A 20,134-nucleotide genomic window follows, 5' to 3' on the forward strand; every position below is an offset into this window, starting at 1 on the left:
TCCCTGGGAACCAGAGTTCCGACTCCAACATTGAGCAAATTCCAGAGAATCCACCATCGTGCTGCCATGTATAGTTGTAGATTCTTAAGGTATCAAGGGCAGGGTCATCTCTGATCACTAGATGGATAGTCCAGCCTGGGGCATTTAGTGTTTTCCACAGTGATAAACCCCAGAAGAGCAGGAGCTGGAAGCGGGTGGCAAGTTGAAGTTATTAAAAATTGATGTGTGTGGGACAGTCTTTTTAGTGTCTTTTCTGTTTCCCCTTAATCTCTGTTACCCAGAACCCCTTTCTCAATGACAGAGTTAAGGTAATCTCCCAGGTGCTGGTCTCATCTGGTTAGGGAACCCCTTATACGCTCTGTTTCTCAGTCTCCTGGTCCTAGTGGAAGCCAGTTCAGTTCAGAAGTTGTAGCCTCCCTTGCCTTTTGGGTGGAAGGAAGGAAGAAGAAAATCCCTTTACCTCAAAATGTGGTGTTAAGGAGGCCAGCCAGCCTATTTGGGCTGCTTCTAGATTCCTGCCAGCCTTTCACATGAAGTGAATAAGGGCAGGTCCAGGGCATGAGGCAATAAGCAAAGCACTCCTTGCCCTCCATTTAAAAATCCCATCTCTTGGCCCATTTACATACACCTATTCTAAGAACTCCAAATAGGAATCCCATCCTTTCTTAGAATTTAACCCCAAAAGGAGCCTTCTATGCCCTGTCCATGCCCCAATGTCTATACCAGGTCTGTGGAGGACCCTCCAGAGTCAGGGAAAAGCCAGGAGTAGGGCATTGCTCCCAAACATAATCCTTCCTTCGGCTGCTTGTCCACTTCTCATGCTTGAACTCTCACCACAATTCCTGCTGGGTTAATTGAATCAAGTGCTTGTAAATTAATCCAGCTGAAGAGATTAAATGTGCTGGGGTCAATTTAGCTGAAGCTTTCCGTCTCAGTAGGTCACTTCTCCAGAGGAGTCATTGGGCAGGCAGGATTACCTGGGACACTGCCACCATACCATCAAAACACATCAGACATTGCCCCCGCCCCTAATCCTCATGGTGGTTGGGGGGCTTATGGGCTAGGAGCCCAGGAAGGATCATGGGGGAGATCAGACTAGTAGGCTCAGTTGTTCAGTAGCCATTTCTGGGAGCTGGAGGTAGCCGAGCTTTGTGCTAGCCGCTAGCTTCAGAAAAAAGAGCTAGTCTAAGGGAAGGGGGCCTCATAACAAGGGCACTTCTCCCCCACTCTTGCCTGCATCCCCAAACCCCTCAGTCATTTCCCAAATCTTCTGGAAAACAGAAGGAATCTAGGACAGGGCAGGTGACAGAGAGAGCAGGGCAGAAAAGTTGAAAGAAAAAAAAAAAAAAGGAACAAAAGAACAAGAAAGTCTTGAGAAACTGACCTGGCTCACTCTTTCTTTCCTTTTTCTTCCCAGTTGGCCAGCGGGGGTCATTAGATCAGGGAAGAAGGCACCTTGAGAGTGAATAGGGCCCACAGACAGGGTCCTGGAGTGGGTGAGGGTAGGGGTCCTTCCAAGAGAAGAGAAAATTGTAGTCCACTGGCCTGAGACAAGCCTGCGTTAGAGGCTGAGTTGACCTGTGCATCCCTAACCCCCTTCAAGCAGGGTGGGCACTGGTGGGGGCCAAAGAGACTCATACATGGGTGGAGAACAACAGAGAAAATAGGGGCTGACAGGGAGACTGAACAGGGGACTCATACATACCCGGGCCAGTGCTGAGGGTAGGGGAAGGAGTGCTGAGAATCGGGGGCGGGGATTCCTCCTAGTGGAGCCCTTCTGGCCCTGTTCCCTCCTCCACCCGCAAGACCCGGGGCTTCAGGTTTAGGGGGTAGTGTTGCCAGAGAGCTCGTCTCCCTCCCCGCACTTCTCAGCTCACCCTTTCACCGGGTGCCTCCCCCGAACTGCAAAGAGGAGGGGGCGGGGGTAGGGGGAGCCAATCCCGGCAGCGCCAAAGGGGGGAGGTGGCGGTGACAGCCGCGGGGAGGGGGCGGGAGGAGAGGCGGCTCGGCTCCAGCTCCGGGCTCTTCTCCGCTCCACTGTGCCTCCGGCTCTGCGCTCACCTACTGCCCAAGCCTCCCGCTCCTGCCCCAGGATCCCCAGGTGGGCCCTAGACCGCGGCGGTCCCCAGGCTCTTAGCCCAAGCGCTGACTCTCCAGCCCACAGCCCCCGGCAGCGCACTACGCCGCCAGGGGGCGCCGTGTGAGTTCTCTGTCCCAGCCACCCGGCGCCCCCTCCCACGGCCCACGTTGGGACGGGAGGGGGGCGCCGGGGGCCATGCGGGGCCAGGGCCGTAAGGAGAGTTTGTCCGATTCCCGAGACCTGGACGGATCCTATGACCAGCTCACGGGTGAGTCAGTGGCTTGGGGGTCGGGGGAAGGAGGGTAGATTCCACCCCCCCAGACCCTTAAGCCCCTCTAACCCCTGCCAGGCCCTTACCCACACTCTGACCCATTCCCAGGTACCCTCCCGGCTGTTCTGGGCGGCAGGACACTGAGGTTCAAAGCCTTGGGTCCCGCGGGGTGGGGGGGGTGGAAGGGTTGGGGGCAGAGCACGTGGGCAGGTGGGGAGAGGCAGCAGGTGTAGGCATGCATGACACAAGGCTAGGAGGGTGTCTATAGTGGGAGGTGTTATGTGCGAGAGCGCCTGTCATTCTTTGTGTCTGTGTGTATATATGTGTGTGCGCCTCCCACAGCTGGTTGCCATGTGCCCTGGACTTGATGACAGCCAGGGTGAGTGTGATTGCGTGTGATTGTGCAATTGTATGCCTTGTCAGATGTTTCAGTGAGGTTGTGTAGGGCCCTGATTGTACTAATGAAGTTGTTTTAACCAAGTATCTCTGTTCTGTGTGCAACTCTGTGCTTTGAGTGTGTGATTTTCTGTATGAAGAGGCATGTGACTACCAGTATGCGTCAGGTCTTCACTTTATGGTGGTATGTCTCTTTGTAAGACTTTATGACTGCGAACCTCCTGGGACAAGCATGTGTTAAAGTGGGTTGTGTTGTGTTTTAATTGTGAGACTGCGGGTTATATTGGTGTTTGATACTGATCGTGTACTTTCATGTGGCGATGTCTGCAGTGGGGCTCTGTGAGTGTCTATGGTATGTCTTACCCTTGCTGCCTCTCTGGCTTCCTGGGGCAGAAGGGGGTCTTTAGTGCACACCACTGCTTCCCCACGTTTTCCACAAAGAGCCCGGGTCGACCCAAGGAAGGACTCTGGTATCCATCTACCCAACCTGGCTTCCGGGAGTGTCACCAGCTCCTGTGGGGCGGCTTTAGTTAATGCTGGATCGGATCAGCACACCCCCCCACAAAGTATTTAGAGATCATTCTTACAACTGAAGCTCCTTCAACCCCCAACAGCCCTCCCAGAACTTCATCCAAACCCTCTAGCCTCCCCTCCAGACCCAGAGATAGAAGCTCTAGGCCTGGGAGGTGCCATGTGGCCTCCCCTTCTAAGTATCCCCCCAAACCACTTTGCTGCTCAGGCATCCTCTCTCTCCCACACTGGGGAGGTATGTGAGACCAGTACATCTGTGCCTGTGCATATTCCTGGGTTTGGTAGGCAGATCCACGTGTTTGTGTGGGTGACTGTGTCACCTTGTGTACATTTCCATATACGTGTGTTTCTGTCTCATTGTGCAGCCTGCCCAAGAACTCCAACAGAGAATGGGAGTAGGGAGACTGTCTCCCCTGTGTCTGAAACAAACTGGGGAGGTGAAGGGAGGCCATGATCCTTGTCTGTCTTGAGGAGAGTGAGGTTAAGACTTGGGGATGAGGAGAGGACTAGGTTGTAACGCCTTGAAAAAGTGTCTCCCCGACTAACTCACCCTGGGGAGGTTCTCGTCCCTATGCCCAGACTCCCAGAAGGGGGAGCCCTTCCACTCAGGCAGGCCCCAGATGTGCCCTAGATGTGCCTCAGGCCTGGATGGATTCCAGAGGTCCAGGTGACTAGCTCTGCTTTAGACTGTGTTCTCACCAACTCAGGATCCTTGAGAGTAGTAAGGCCCCCAGCGCCCTCATTAGCACCACATTAATCAGTGTTTTCTTCCTGCTTTAACTGATCCTCCCCTTTAGTGGAATCATCTGCTCCCCACTTGGCTATTTGAATCAGAGATTGGGTGGGAGTGGGGAAGCCCTTGTACGGGAAGGGGCAGGAATAGAAGTGTGAATACCAGCTCTGTATGACTTTTGCTCTCTGGGCCTCATTTTTTTCATCTGTAAAATGGGAAATACTACTTCCCACCTGCCTGCCCCCCAAGGGAAATAGTTCAAATGTTGACAAGCGTCAAGAATCGTGTTCCACGTCATCAGCATCCTCGCTGTAGATAGCTCCACACGCGACTTGGGAAGTAGAAATAAGACTACCAGGAGCTCTCCTTTCGAAGGAGGGCTTACCTTACAGCGGGAGATAAATGGGGTTGGGAAGCCGGTGTTAAGGCGGTGGGTGCCTGAGCTGAAGCCGGATGGGGAGTCGTTGTCCGCGGTGCTGAAGCGCTTGCAAGGCGGAAGTGCAGCAGGGCCAGCCAAATTCCCAATGTTCCTTCCTTGTGCAGGCGGGATTCCTGGAATCGGACCTGGGGGTATTCTTGGCTTCAGTCATCCCGGCCTATCAGGCTGACAGGGAGGGGGCGCTAAAGTCATACCTCAGGTCATTCTGGGTTGCCCCAGCCTCTTTCCTTACCCACTCCCACCCCAGGCTCAAAACAAATCTGGGGGAGACTTTTAGGAGAAAACAATCTGAGCCCCACCCCGCCCCGCCCCGCATCTAGCACCTCCGGGCCCGGCAGGACCTATTGGCAGTGCGGCGAGGTGGGAAAAGGCAGCGATCCGCTGCGGTCCTGTCCAAGCCAGAAGCAAGGAAAGGACTGGAGAAGATGAGGAGAGAGTTGGGACCTGGCTGGCCAAGTCCTGAGCTCGGGTCCCGGCCTGGGATCTCCGGAGTTGCGTCCCTCCGGCCATAAATATTGTTCCTGGACTGGCGCGCCCCCGTGTGGTTTTAGAGGAGCCATGCTTGCGGAGCTGATTCCAGATGAGGATGTTGCTAAATCAAGTTGCCAGGTTCCATGGAGTTCAGGGGTGACTCTCGCCTCGTAAATGTAGGATTTTCAGCCAAAAATACGGGATCCCAGTCGGAAGAGTGGGATCCTCATAGGCTCTGTCAGAAGTTTAAAGGCGTTATTGGGTCCTGGAAGGGTTCACTTTGGGTATAACCAGATAGGGATGAGTCCAGGGCCAGGACTGTGGGTAGGGGGTCTTCTCCTCGATGCATCTGGCAGACAATCGGCATATGAGGGGAGAGTGTGAACCCGCCGGACCAGGACACAGGGACACAAGACAGTTACAAGAAAAAGATATTCAGAGCCAGACGACAGAGACCAGTAGGGCACGTCCCTGCCGCCCCTTTGTCACTCCAATACACTGGTCAGTTCCTCCTCTTCCCTCCTACTCTCGCGCCCATTGGTCCAGGAAGTATGGAAGTGTGGGGAGTTGCCATGACAACTAGGTCCTCTAACCCCTTCGCATCTCTGTGTCAAAATGGGAAGAGGAGGGGTGTGACAGGCAGAGAATGAGGGGATGAAGCGGGGCAATGAAAGATATGTTCATTCCCTCTCCAGCTCCTTTTTCAAAAACCGTGGGTGCCCCCTTCCCCACCGGAAATTCAGAAAATATTCCCAGAGAAGGCTGTGAGGGAGAGTCCTGCCGCCCCTCCCCCCCGGCCCCGCCCCACCCGAGTCTGGGAATTTGCGGGGCGGGTGCTTCAGGCGCTGGGGCCAGGGTGAGTTCCCCTCGTGTGGCCGGGAGAAGACGGGAAGCGGAACGAGGCTCTATTGCCTGAGATCCTGGTCCTATGGGTCCGGCCCTCCCGCGCCGCCCACGCAGGGCCCACTCCGTTGGGGGCGGAGATCAGAACGCCCCGGGCCTTGGGGGCGGAGCTTGACCTCTGTGCTCACCGCAGGACCATGAACAGATGCCCCCGCAGGTGCCGGAGCCCGTTGGGGCAGGCAGCGCGATCCCTCTACCAGCTGGTGACTGGGTCGCTGTCGCCAGGTATGAGGAAGGGAGGAAAGGGCTGGACCCCTCAAAAAGTAAGCGAAGTGGGATAGGAGCCTTACAGAGGTGGGGAGAGAAAGGGCCCCTCACAGAGATGGAAGGGGCAGGATCCTTCAAAGAAAAGAGTTTAAAGGGCAAGACTCCACTCCAAGAAGTGGAGCTTGGGATAGGGTCCCTTAAAGAGAAGATGAAGGACATAGGGGTCTTCAAAGAGGAAAGGAGAAGGGGCATCATGGTCCCTCACAATGGTGGAAGAGGGGGCAGGGCTCCTTACTGAGAGCAGAGGTGGGGGCCTCAAGCAGGTGGATGTAAGGGGCAAGGCCCCTCACAGGGATGAAGGGAGGAAGCTTGCAGCAGAGCAGGGAAAAGGCAAAGCTCTTTACCGAATTGCTTAGTTTAATGGGGTCTTAAGATGACTAGGGGCAGTGTGCAGAAGGAAAAAATCCTGAGGTGGGAGTGGACCAACATGAACTCAGCTACTGAGTTTATGCATGATGGATGGATAGACTTGTATGTCACCGTTTTGTCTATCTCTGGGAGTCTGTATTAAGGGGGTTTGTGCCTCAATGGGGTTGTGATCACTGGGGCTGTGCACCCCTAGGGTTATGTATCCCTGGAATTCTGTGACACTAAGGCTGCATGTACCTGGAGTTCTATGCTTTAGAGTTGGGGTGGGGGTTCCTGAGTCACACTAAGTTAGCTGTATAGACTTCATAAGGTTGTGCCTTGGTGTGGGATTTGTGCAATTTATGACATGGATTGTGGGTATCATATCATGGATTGTGGGTATCATATCATGGCACTGCTGAGATTATGCACACCTCCACTTGGGTTTCCTTAGATCTGCCTGGGCAGGGCCCACAGAACCCAGCATCTCCACCCCACCTGACCTGGGGAGACCAAAACATCCTAGCCTGGTGGCATTCTGGGATCTGTAGTTCTCTGGCTCTCTGCACAGTATCCCCTTGAGCCCCTGGAGTATAAGTAGGCCTCTCCTTACAATGTGCTCCCAGAAGGAGAGGAGATGGGGCTGAGCCAAAGCCATGCTTGGATGTCTCTTGGGAAGCATGTGTCCTCCAAGCCCCCTGCTTGGGCCTGTCTCAAGTGACAGATGGCTGGAGCCAGGCGGGGCCAGCTCTCAATCATAGCAGGCGTGACTTCCAGGCCCTAAAATAGCCCCAGGGCCTAGGGAGGTCATTAATTACCTGATGCAGCTGGGGGCTGCTCTGTCTTCTGGCCTGGCTGGGGATGGAGTGGGGCTGGAGGGCTCACAGAAGGGTCTTTACTGGTTGGGTTCTTCACTAGGGGAGCAAGGGCAGACGGGAAAGTGGGACAGTTACGTACTATGGGCCCCCTTCATTAGGCAGTATTTCTCTGGGTTTGAACTTCGGGAGGTAAATAGCTAAATGATAGGTGTATCTCCGTGGTGAGATTTGAGGGATCTAAGGGAGGGCTCGCCTAATGCTTCAAGATAGTTTTCGCTTCAGCCCTCACTCTGCCTGAAGTGTTTTCCTTAAGACTTCACTCCTCTGGGTGAAGAGCAAAGTGGCACAGGGATGCCTGGGGAGGACAGACCTGGGCAACCTTCTCACAGAGCCCAGAGACTTGAGAGGTCTCTGAGTGGGGGGCGGGGGAGAGAGCCTGAAAAACAACTTGCTCTTTCACTCCTATCAGATCCTCTCACCAGAGGCCTGGTTGATTTAGGACCTTGAGTCCTGTGAGGCTGGGTCAAGGTCTCTGAAGGTTGAGGGTGAGGGTGAGAGAAAGAAGAGGAGGGTCTGCAGACAGGGCAACCGGCTAAACGGCTGTCAATCTGTCCACCTGTGAATCAGCAGCAGAGAGCAAGGAGATGCTGCTGTTCTGCCTCTTTCCAATCAAATAGCCTGGCTTGGCATTCGAGGCTCCATGGAATCTGCCCCTTTCTGGGCTTATCACTCATAGCTCCCCCGATACGAACTAAGCTGCAGTCACTCAGGATTCCACACACGTTGGAGAGACAGCCTGAGGGAGCTGGCAGATCACTGGTTCTGGTTCAAGTTTCTATCTATCCTTTATCATCTGTGTTATCTTGGGACAATCACCTCTGAGCTTCAGTTCCTTCATCTGCAAAATGGGTATACTGCTACTCAATCTGACCATTTCAGCTGTAAACGCAGGAATAATAGACCCTACCCCTCAGGTCTATTATGGGGACTAAATGAGATAACATGTGTAAAGTATCAAGGACACAAAACATGCTCAATAAATGTTGGTCCTTTTGTTAAGGTAGACTGTTGACATTTTAGCCATTTAAGACATTTAAGAACCAGCTCAAAAAATACCCTCTCCAGGTTTTTCCTGGACTCCCAGTTAGAAGACTAGAGCTCATTTCATGGCCTGCTTTGAACAGTTCCTACCACGTAGTAGGCACACAACAAATATTTTTTGAATGAGTAGATACGTTATAGTTCTGTCAGTGGGCTGTCTCTCCCTGCCCAGGAGAGCCAGAACCCGGTTTGGTTCACCTTTGTTCCACAGGCACCAGCTCAGAGCCTGGCATTCAATTTGTATAGGTCTGGGCTTCCCTGGTGGCGCAGTGGTTGAGAGTCTGCCTGCCGATGCAGGGGACACGGGTTCGTGCCCCGGTCCGGGAAGATCCCACATGCCACAGAGCGGCTAGGCCCGTGAGCCATGGCCACTGAGACTGCGCGTCTGGAGCCTGTGCTCCGCAACGGGAGAGGCCACAACAGTGAGAGGCCCACGTACCGCAAAAAAAAAAAAAACAAACAAAAAACCAAAAAATTTGTATAGGTCCAATTTTTTTTTAACATCTTTGCCCTTAGGAGCTTGGAATCTAATTGAGGAAACAGGACTGATCCAGAAAGACCTGAGTTCAAATTTGCAACATCTCCTCTTAGCTAGGTGACCTTGAGCAAGTTCCTTTACCTTTCTGGGCCTCATTTACCTCATCTGTGAAATGGGCACAATACTGTTCACTCTGCCTACCTCATGGGGTTGTCATGAGAAGACATGGAAATAACAGTGTTTGTGGAAGTGCTTTAAATTGCTAAGCTATGTAAGGGGCAATATAATATTATTAATAGTGGCAGTAAACAATTATAAGCAATTACTCTGTGCTAGGAATTATTCTAACAGCTTTCCGTGTATTAGTTCATTTAGGAGGGCCCAGCAACCATATGAGGTGGAAACCGAGGCACACAGAGATTAAGAACTTTCCCAGTTAATTCCAAGGGGCAGAGCTGGGATTTGAACCCAGGGAGTCTGGCACCCTGGCCCACACTGTTACCTACCATGCTACGCTGCCTCCTTTTACTGTTCCCACTGATAACATTACAGACTTAGGTGCTGAGTTTTGAGGGCCCAATGGGCTATCGTAGAATTTCAGGTATCTGGGGCCTGCTGAGGGCTGGAGGCTCTGAAGGGAAGGGAATTTAAGCTGTCTCTAAAGGACAGGTAAGAACTGTAGGATAGGAGAGCAAAAGGGAGTTCATTCCAGGCAGAGGGAATAGCAGGAGCAAAGCCACAGAGACAGCACTGAGTTTGGTGTGATTGGGGGACAGTGAGGAGGAGAAACTGGCTCAAAAAAAGGGATCTGCCGATGAGGGTGGGGGAAGGGTATTAAATGCCAGGTATGGATTTTGGACAGTGAGAGGGAGATGCTTGCTCATTTCATCTGTAAACCTGTAAGCTCCAAAGCTGCGAGAAGCCAAAAACAGTCCCTGAGTTGACTTCTTCCTGGGGGAGAGAGGGGGGACAAGCAGAGGACCAAGCCTGCCAGAGGCATACCCTCCTTCCCAAGGATGTTGGAAGGGTTGGTGGAGCGGGAAGGGGTAAGATACGGTGTGAGATGGATGCCTGACCCCCCAGTGGTGGCCATGTAGAACTGCAGATCCGTGGACCTCAAATGAAGCAGTAGGGTACTAGCCCCCATCCCCACCCCCACCCTACAACTGAGGCTGAAACACATCCCAGAGCTGGACGAGGTGGCAAGGGTCCCTTGGGTTAATCCCCCTAAACTGGGCCTCCTGTGTGGGCAAGCTGTCTATGAAAGGAGCCAGTGTAGCGTGGTGGTTTAGAGCACAGGCTGAGTCAGGCTGGGTTAAAATTGAGCTCTGACACTTATTGATCTTGGAGATTTTCTTAAGCTACTTTTGTCTAGTTTTCCCACCCATAATATGGGGATAACAGTACCTCCTTCATAGGTTTATTGTGAAAATTCAATGTGATAATGTCTGTAAGCACATAGCCCATTATCTAGCACATACTGAGTGCTCAATCCCTAGCCAGCTGTGGCAGTAACCCAGAGACTACCTTCTGGCCCCCTGGTTCTGCAAGCCTCTCCCCGCCCCACTACAGACACCACCGCTGCATCAGCACCACCTTGAGGGAGACCGGAAGATGGGGGAGGGGCTCCCTTGGAAGGTTCAGATTTCCCTCCTACTCTGGGTTTCTCCATCAGCTCAGTAAAGATTCCCAAAGAACAGGGAGGGTTTTGGCAGCTCCTGGGTGAGGCCCCTGCCAGGAGGAAAGGAAGAGCACATCCCTCCTCTCCCAAGGAGCTTGATTCTCTGGGTCCCAAAGGCAGCTGCAGTAAGTCCCCTCCCCAGAGGGTCATGACAGGGCTAAGGGGCTATTTTCCTGCCCAGGCTACTGGGCCTAATCCTCTCTCCCTTGGGCCTCAGTTTCCCTGTGGCCTGTGGGAAGAGAGTGCTTCCCGCCTCTCAGTCTCCATGGCAACCGCAATCGATGGTGGTGGTGTCCTCCTGACTGGAGAGGTCACCACCTTCTCCTCCCTTATATTCTCATACACTTTCATGCAGATACAATTACACAACCACCATAGACCCATACTCCTAATTATATGACACATCCATACTACCAATCTTCAGACCCACATGCCACAACCCTGCTAAAATACAGATACCTCACACCCCATACAACACTCAGAAATACTCCAGTACACTCTCACACACACATATGGGTATGGTTACATACCCATATACACCACACACACCCCTAAGGTGCACAATCATGTGTAAACACACACAGACACACGTAAGAGGAGGTATGCATACTTTCCATACACATACAGGAATATACACACAAGAAAACACTCAGACACCCATAACATATTCTGACCCACACATCTATTACGTATGCATGTGCAGCTCCTAGTTTCACACACACGCACACACACACCCTGCCCTTCCCTGCCTTCTCTCTAAGCACAGGTCTTCCCTCTGCCCCCTCTCTTAGGCACAGAGTAGCCACAGGGTGTCTGAGGGAAGCTGTCTCAGGGGCAGAGGCAGGGCACTGCCCCCCTACTCTGGTCTGGCCTGGCCTATAGCCTTCACACCAAAAGCTCCAGAGGAGATACCAATCCATAGGCAGGAGTGGCCCCGTGAAGAGGAAGAGGCTGTGGCTTGGAGGCTGTGGCTGGGAGGCCTGTGGGGAGGCGGGGGGAGGGGGAGAGGGAGGAGATCCGGGGAGCGAGAGGGGGAGGGAGACTGCGGGCAGTCCTACTCAGGCTGGGGAGCCTGAGGGGGAGGAAGTGTGAGTAGGGAGGGCCAGCCTCAGCCTGCGGGGCCATGCCCCCGGCCCACCATGAACCTGGAAGGGCTGGAGATGGTCGCTGTGCTTGTGGTCCTCGCCCTGTTTGTCAAGGTCCTGGAGCAGTTTGGCCTCTTTGAGCCTGTCTCCTTGGAAGGTAACCCAGGTGTCTGGGCATGTCTGGCCTGCTGGCTACAAGGACAGTGGCCCGCAGGGCTGGGGAGAAGATTACTCTGACTTTATGACTGGGGTGAGGGCTGCAGGGGTAAGCAGGTTACTGATGGGATGGGACATCTGGGGGAGGGGAGGAGAGGAGTTGGGGGAACAGGACATCTGGGAGAGGCAAAGAGGGGGACTCAAGGAGTGGATCTGGGGGAGGTGAGGAGGGAATCTGGGGGATTGGGTGTCTGAGGGAGGTGAAGAGAGAGAGGACCAGGAGCCAGGGAGGTGATGAGGGGGTACAGCATGGGGGGACTGGGATTGAGGATAAGGGGAAACTGGGGGAAAAGAGAAAAAGTCTGGAGACAGGCAGAAATAGAGGAAGGAGGTTCCAGGGGTCCTGAGATAACACCAGACTTCTGGGGAGTCCCTTTTGGGGCCAGTGACCCACAACGGCTCTGAAGATGTGTGTGACTCGCCACACCTCCATCCTTGCAGGCGTGGGTTACAGGGTGTGTGTGGACTCAGTGTGTGAGAGATACAGGGGGTGTGGCTGTGTGTTCACGTGTGTGAGAAAGGACAAAACGTATGACTACTTGAGCCTGTGTATGTGACAGGGGTGTGATTTAATGTGTCTGAGTGACAGAGTGTGTCGCTTTATGAGATGGCAGATGTGACTGTGCCTGAGGGGCACAGAGTGTGTGGCTGAGCCTCTTTGGGCATCTGATTGTGTGTGTGGCTATTCCCAGAGTTCCCTGATGATATACCAGCTCCATACCCAAGGCTAGGGATGGGGTGGGTTCTGGAGGGACAGGAATGGGATCACTGTGAATGAGACATTCATAGACAAATCTGGTAGGAGAGTGAGGGGTGGATCAGATCAGGGACCCTGCCTCCCAAGCCGCCTTGCCTCTCCCAGGTCCTCTCAGGATCTAAGGGCAGAATGGGCTCCAGAGTCTAGAGTGGGAAGTGGGAAGGCAATTCTCCACCCAACCCGAAAGTCAGGTGGGGAGAGTGATACTGGAGGTAGAGAGGGGAACATGTTCTGCCTCCCCAGGGAGTTTTAGCCTCTCCCTCTTCTTCATGCCGAGACCTGTGCAGCTCCATAGCATGGCTACAGGAAAACAGGCAAGAACCATGATAAGAGGACTGCAGGGTAGACACCTGGGAGAACTGAAAAAATGTGAAAGGAGCTAGGGAAGAAGGTCCGTGAATTGCCTGCTCTAGGATTCCGTAAGAGCAGAAAACTCCTAGTCTACCCTCCATCCTCTGCTGATTTATTGGGGTGGGGTCGGGTGGGTCGCAGGGATTGGTCCTAGATGAACTGGGATTCATCCAGTCCTGAAAAGATGAAGTCAGTCGGGCTCTAACTTTCCATCCCCTTTAGACTATTGGTGGGAAGGGGGGAGGCATCCTGTCTGCTGAAGGCACCCCCTTTCTCTTCCCACCTTCAGAGGAGCCTAGAGGAGACTGAGTCCTTGGAACAGGCAGGGGACCAGATGGGGGGATGTGTGAAGAGGGGGAGGTTGGGAGAGGTGGGGGTAGCCATCCCCCAGTCCAGAGGCTACTACACCACCAGAGGCCCCAGGCACAATCGGCTTCGGGAAACCAAAGTCCAGGCTAATGGAGCCCTGGGCCAGAGGCCAGGCCGCCATCGATCCCTCACCCAGCTCACTGCCTCCCCCCCACCTCTCCATAGCTCCTGGGGAGAGAGGACAAATGGGAGGGAGAGGAGGCGCTGACGTCAAGCAGTTCCCTTCTGGGAGCACAGCATCTTCCTGAGGGTGGAGCCGGCTTGGGAGGCAGGGCCTGCAAGGGAGCTGAGGTGCCAATCTACAACTAAAGGAAATCGGGCCCCTCCAGGAATGGACTGAGGCCAGCTTCAGTCAGTATGCCAGGTCCAGTGAGCTCTGGCCCTGGATTCTGGAGGTGGGTGCAGCCAGGAGACAGACACAAAACAGGAACTTGGAGGGTCTCCCTGGGATACAATTAGAGCCGTAGGACACATGTGTTAATAAGAGGAAGTGAGGGGAACTGTGATCAGTGGGCTCTGGGTAGTCCCACATTACAACAAAATACTCATCTCCAAGGTCTGTCATTGCCTCAAAGTTTGCTATAATTTCACCTTCAAAGAGTAAGCCATACTGGAAAAGACTGGGAAGGGACACACTTTTAGGGTGGATGAGTTCTCTGAGAACTCTGTTCTGCTGGCAGGAAGATTCTAGGTGCCTTGGAATGAGGGGTTATAGGCAAGAAAGGTGGGGGTGTACCCAGGGCAAATGCAGGTTCTGTGGGTGAGGTGCAGTCTTAGGTATCTGGGTGCCATGGGCACCTAGGTCACAATATGATATGGGCATGTGTGTGGTGACCTTGATATGTCATGGTGACCACACTGTGATGTGATGTCCCAGGGTCATTGTTCTTGTGTGGTTTGATCATGCTGTGTGTAAGATGGCCTGTATGGTTCCTAATGTATGTCTGTCATGTTTTTGCCAGGTCAGTCACATTTGTATATGTTTGTATTAAGAAGTACTAGGTCAAAGTGTGTATGTCTGTGTGTGTGTGTGCATGTGTTGGGAGGCCACTGGGTATGAATGAGGTACTAGGTATCAAGCGGTCCTTGTGTGGCATCCATCACTCTGATTTATCATACTATGTATACACACCTGTCACTGTGTGTGTGTGAGAGAGGCAGGCAGCCCCCGGGTTGGACATCACCCTCAGAGGTCCAGCTGTAGCACTGGAGCCGAGGACACTGGGTCAACAAAGACTGAGGCCAATGTTACTTCCCCCCCGGCCACCTCGCTGTTCCCAGCTGGGTCCCTTTATACAAGGTGCCGAGCCACCTTGGTGGACTTTCCATGCCTGTGAAACCCACTGGACTCCTCTAACTGGCCCCAGCTACTCTCACCATTACCCACCCCCCATTTTCCCCCAACACCCGCCCCCAGCCGGGGTTGATCTGTGATGGTGGGGAGGGTACAGGGAACAGAGGGACAGTGGGGTTAATGTACCTTCCTGGGGTCTTCTCTCTTCCCAGGCCACCCTCCAGGGCCCACTAAAAAAGCGCTGAAGCAGCGGTTCCTCAAGCTGCTGCCTTGCTGCGGGCCCCAAGCCCTGCCCTCAGTCAGTGAAAGCAAGTGCCTCTCCTGTGCTTCCGGGGGTGGGGCCAGTATGTGTCGGGGTGTGACCGGTGTGAGGGGAGCCGGCCTGCGTGTGTGGGGGCGTGACCAATGTGGCGGAGGTGGGCTGGGCACTGACTGACCAGGAGTGTGAGGGGGCGTAGCTACGCAGCGCAGAGCGGAATGTGTGGGCGTGGTCAGTTTGGAGGCGGGGCCTGAGTGTGTGGGCCATCTGGGTGTGCGAAATGGGCAGGATCTGGGTGTTTGGGCGTGGTCAATGTGACAGGCTGAGGCCACTCTGAGCCTGTGTGAGTGTGGCCAGTGTGGCAGGAGTAGGACCAGGCGGCTGTGAGGGTCTGTGCGTGGCTTAGCTGGGGTTAGTGTCTGGCCGCCCTCCCCGCTCCAGGGCATGTTTTGGGCCTTGAGATGTAGGTCACCAGTGCCTTGACTAGATGGATGCAAGTGTAATGATGGAGCCCGCCTTCCTCCAGATGCCAGGATACTTGAGTTTCCTAGTACCAGCCTGGTCCCCAGTTGAGTGACCTCGCTTTGTCTGTAGGCCTCAGTTTCCTCATTTGGGCTTTGTCCACCTCACAGGATTATACATACCGCATCTTTGCAAGCTATAAAGGCCCGGTTTGTACTCATTATTTGAGAAGGTCGTTGTGTTTGATTCTGCTGGGTCCCACAATGGGGGTCGATTCGGAAAAAGGGCAGGGGGATGTGAGCGGGGTCCGATTCGTGTGTGTCTGTGCTCATTCGTTACGTGTGCCTCTGTGCGCGTGGGGGGCTGGGGTGTGTGCACTGTAACACGCAGGTCTGTGAGATTTGCTGTGAGTGTGAGGGGCGAGGTGTGTGCAGCTGGCCGGGTCCTCCGCTTTCTCGGTGACAGTTCGCTCCCTTCAGCATTAGCCGCCCCAGCCTCCTTCCGCCCCCACAGACCCCGCCCGCTGGACCCAGGTGACTTACTCTCCTGGTGGGGGCGGGGGCGGGGGACTTCGGGAGCCTGGGGTGGGGGCAACTGCCTGGGGACTGGATGTTGGGAACACGGGCGGGGCTGATACGGGGCCAGGGGTGGTGGCCTTCTCTAAGGCACACTAGGGCTGTGGCAGGAGTGGGGTGTGGAGGGGGCTTGGCTGGAGCTGGGCGGGGCATGGCTCGGGCATGGCTGGGATAGGCGGGGCTTGGCTGGAGGGAAGGATCTGGGCGGGGCAAGGGTGAGACTGGGCGGATCTGAGTTGGTAAGGGGAGGCCCAGAGCTGGAACCCTCAGAAGCCCCCTCTCCAACCCAATTTTCCTACTCCTGGCCTTCTGGGACGAAGACGGGGCTGGGGGCCTTCCCCTCCAACCAGGGATCAAGGGCCCAGAGGCCAGCGCTGACTCAGACCCCGGGCTCTGGGGCCAGGCCTGGCCTTGGCCTGGGCCCGCTGATATACCTCGAAGCCAACCAGCATCTTCTTTCCTTGCCTTGATGTCCTTGGCTCTGGGTCCAGGGAACTGGCAGGCTGGTCTCCGGCGTCGGATATGGGGGGATGGATGGTTCAGTGATTTTGAAGAGGGGTCGTGGGGGACAGGCCTGAGGCGCGGCTGTCCCCCCCAACCGCCCCCACCCCGCAGACAGCGTGGAGGATGAGTTTGAACTGTCCACCGTGTGTCACCGGCCCGAGGGTCTGGAGCAGCTGCAGGAGCAAACCAAGTTCACGCGCAAGGAGCTGCAGGTCCTGTACCGGGGTTTCAAAAACGTGAGTGCAAAGCTGAACCAAACTGGGGAGGGGCAGGGCCTATCCAGGACTTTTCTGAAAGGTTGGCCTGGAGGCTTTGAGGAGTGACAGGGGAGGGGAGGAGAAGGGACAGCTCCCCTTCCACCACAGACCGAACTTCTAGATAGGGGTTCCTGCTGGTTTGAGAAGGGGTGGAGCCTGTAGATTGGTCTGTCAGTTCTGTGTTTTTTATTTGTGCTCTTGGGAGAAGTCTTCCCTCCAGGAGAAGAGCTACATGGTGAGCCCCCTGGAGACACAAAGATTTCCCCTCTCTCTGGGAGTCTCTGGACAGGGAGGGTTGGGTGGGAACATGGGGGGGGAGGGGCGGTGAGTGGAAGGGGGTTTTGTCTCTTCCTTCAGTCTGGTTTCCCTCCCTACGCTACCCCTAGGAATGTCCCAGCGGAATTGTCAATGAAGAGAACTTCAAGCAGATTTACTCCCAGTTCTTTCCTCAAGGAGGTGAGGGGACAAGTCCTGAGAGGAAGCAGCTGTCCATCTCTAGGCTGACTTGGGGAGAGGGCTGGAAATGCCAAGTGAATGGGGTTTGAGGAGCCCCATAGAGGTAGGGAGGTAGGAAGTCCTCTCCTGTCTGGAAGCCAAGCTTACTCATCCACACTTATCCTGCAGACTCCAGCACATATGCCACTTTTCTCTTCAATGCCTTTGACACCAACCATGATGGCTCAGTCAGTTTTGAGGTGAGCTGGAGACTGTGGGCCAGGGAAGCATGTTTCCTGGGGCTTCAGGGCCAGGCCAAACCCAGAGAGAGGGTTGGGTGAAAGGTATCAGAAGACCCATTTTCCCCTGCCTCCTTCCTAGGACTTTGTGGCTGGTTTGTCAGTGATTCTTCGGGGAACCACAGATGACAGGCTGAACTGGGCCTTCAACCTGTATGACCTCAACAAGGATGGCTGCATCACCAAGGAGGTACAAGGCAACTGAACAGCTGGAGGGGTTGTATGTGTGTGGGGAGGTGTAAAGGGCCCATAGGAGGGAAATGTGACCCACATATACATCACCAGCAAGGGGTGGGGTCTGCCCTAGGCTCTAGGCCTTCTAGTTTGGAGGCTGGAGGCTCTGAGGAGGGATCCTCTTCTCTCTTGGCCTAACAGGAAATGCTTGATATCATGAAGTCCATCTATGACATGATGGGCAAGTATACATATCCTGCACTCCGGGAGGAGGCCCCAAGGGAACACGTGGAGAGCTTCTTCCAGGTGCCTGGGACTGGGTAGGCTGGGTTTTAGAGTGAAGGGAAGGAGGTGAGGTCCCAGAAGGGAACTTACCTGAGTTCTGCCTGCCTCTCTCCTGTCATCCCTCCTGTTTTCCCTACCTGACTACCTTTTTGCAGAAGATGGACAGGAACAAAGATGGCGTGGTGACTATTGAGGAATTCATTGAATCTTGTCAAAAGGTACAGGGCCTTGCCCTCTACATTTCCCTGGTCTGGACTCAGGGCCTGATTCAATGATGTAAGAGGAGGCTCCTTTGGGCAGAGTACTATTTCCCTAACTCACCACCACCTCTGAATCTTTTTCCTTCATAACTTGGGGAGGCCTGTCCCTTCCCCACCTCTCTGGGTGTTTCCTTCCTCACTGCCTCTCTCTGTCTCTGAATGTCCCCATTTCTGAGTCAGTGTCCTTCTCCCTGTCTCTGATAAGCTCTTTTTCTTTCTCTCCAATCTGCCTCTCTCCCACCATGGCTACAGGACGAGAACATCATGAGGTCCATGCAGCTCTTTGACAATGTCATCTAGCTCTCCAGGAGAGGGGGTCAGTTGTTCTGGGGGGACCATGCTGTAGCCCTAGTCCAGGCGGACCTCACCCTTCTCTTCCCAGGTCTGTCCTCATCCTAGCTCTACCCTGGGGGCTATAGGAATCCAAGAGCCTGGGGATTCAGTGGTCCAGATTGCTGGAGCTGAGGGGGCTATAGAGTGGGCAGAGTGTATCTGTGGGGTGTTCCCAACTCCCAACAGCTCCCCCTTCCTGCCTGAAACTCAGTGCTGAGGGTGCCCCTGCTATAGGAATTGAGTGGTCCTCCCCCTTCCACCCCCACTTGAGAAACCACAACGCTAGACAAAATGTCTCCTGCTATGGTGCTTCCCCCATCCCTGATCTCATAACCATTTCCCCTAAGACTCCCTTATCAGAAAGGCTGTTCTGTCCTTGGCACTGACTGGCCTTTCAGACCAGGGCCTTTGAGAGCCCTGTAGGAGGTGGACAAGAATGTAGAGGGAGTAATCTTGGGCCTGAGCCAGTGCTTAGGTCCTAGGAGGTAGCTGGGGTAGAGAACAGAAGGGCCTGGGGATTATCAGTGAGAGCATGCCAGGCTATAGCTTTGAGCTCTACAGGTCTGCCATTCCAAGCTGTCAGAATATGAATTTCCAGCCTCTTCAGAAGACCTTGTTTCCTTGGAAATACCCCAGAAAATTTCCAAGTATCCCAGGAGAGTCTGGGATCCTGGTGTTTGGCTCATCCTTGGAATTCCCTCCTCTCCTCCCTTCCTGTTTGTGTAGTGGTGGTGGCAGCAGAGGGAAGATAGGTGGGAGCTGTCTTGGCTGATACCTGCCAAAGTTTCAGCCTACCCTCTCTGATGGCTGCAACTTAAGTTTTCATTTGCCATTTCCTCTAGACTTGGAGGCATAGAGTAAGTCAGGGACCACACAGTGGATGCCTTAGAAGAAAAAGGAAGGAAGGAGGCAGGCATAGATTTGAACCCAGTGTGGGGGCATTTATTAGACTCTGTGATATACCCAGGCTCTATTCCTGCCCCAACGTAGCCTCCTAATTGCCCACCCAGAATCTCCTCTTGCTCTATTCAATCTACCCAGAGATGCCCCTGAGCACATCTTGAAGGCAGGGACCATAGGACCCAGGTCCCACCCCACTGTCAGCACCCCTGCCGTGCCGCCACCCCTTAATATATCTGCTTGTCCCATTTAGCTCACTCTCCCAGTCAGCTGTGATCTGAGGGGGAGGGTCCCCAGGGAGCCCCCTTTCCTATCAGAACACTGTTGACTGCTTTGCATTTTTGGTTCCTCTGTAATTTTTGTAAAATAAGAAGTACACCAGATCCAATAAAACACAATGGCTATGCACAGGCTCTGTCTGCCTTTTTGTCTCTCCTACCCCGCACATAACTCACAACCCATAATTCATACAGCCTTTTGGATTCCAGAGAAAATGCTTCCTTTCCTATAGTATGGCCAACCCTTGGCAGGAGATCAAGACACAGGTTCTGGAAGGGTTGGAAACCTACTGGACCTCAGAGAGGCCCCCGAATCTCCCTCCCACATCCTTAGAGGAGACAAGGAAGAGAAAGGTGATTGATGTACTGAAGACTATGCCAAGCAAGCTGTCTTTTGGCTAAACATTCTTACAAGTCAATCCAGAATTTCTAATTTACAGACATCTTAGTTAATTTCAAAGTGCTTTCTTTTGAGAGGAGAATTCCCTTTAGTTTCTAATGAAAGTTCCTTTGTATAAACATCC

The 20,134-nt window shown here is 53.9% G+C and overlaps 1 protein-coding gene across 5 annotated transcripts; it reads left to right on the forward strand.

Moving 5' to 3' along the window:
* Positions 1–2,275: 2,275 nt before the first annotated feature.
* KCNIP2 (potassium voltage-gated channel interacting protein 2) lies at positions 2,276–19,652 on the forward strand. 5 transcript variants are annotated; one of them, XM_060105945.1, is made up of 10 exons: positions 2,276–2,348; positions 14,802–14,897; positions 15,745–15,843; positions 16,501–16,625; positions 17,033–17,102; positions 17,271–17,341; positions 17,463–17,570; positions 17,756–17,860; positions 17,995–18,057; positions 18,352–19,652. In XM_060105945.1, the coding sequence occupies exons 1-10, from the start codon at positions 2,276–2,278 to the stop codon at positions 18,397–18,399; spliced, it is 858 nt and encodes a 285-aa protein (XP_059961928.1). In that variant the 3' UTR covers positions 18,400–19,652. The 5 variants fall into 5 exon arrangements, with proteins under 5 accessions (XP_059961928.1, XP_059961981.1, XP_059962073.1 ...); XM_060105998.1 differs by having other exon boundaries at positions 15,790–15,843; XM_060106090.1 differs by lacking the exon at positions 15,745–15,843.
* Positions 19,653–20,134: the final 482 nt, after the last annotated feature.

This window comes from Mesoplodon densirostris, chromosome 1 (assembly GCF_025265405.1).
Source record: "Mesoplodon densirostris isolate mMesDen1 chromosome 1, mMesDen1 primary haplotype, whole genome shotgun sequence".
NCBI classification, from domain to species: Eukaryota; Metazoa; Chordata; class Mammalia; order Artiodactyla; family Ziphiidae; genus Mesoplodon; species Mesoplodon densirostris.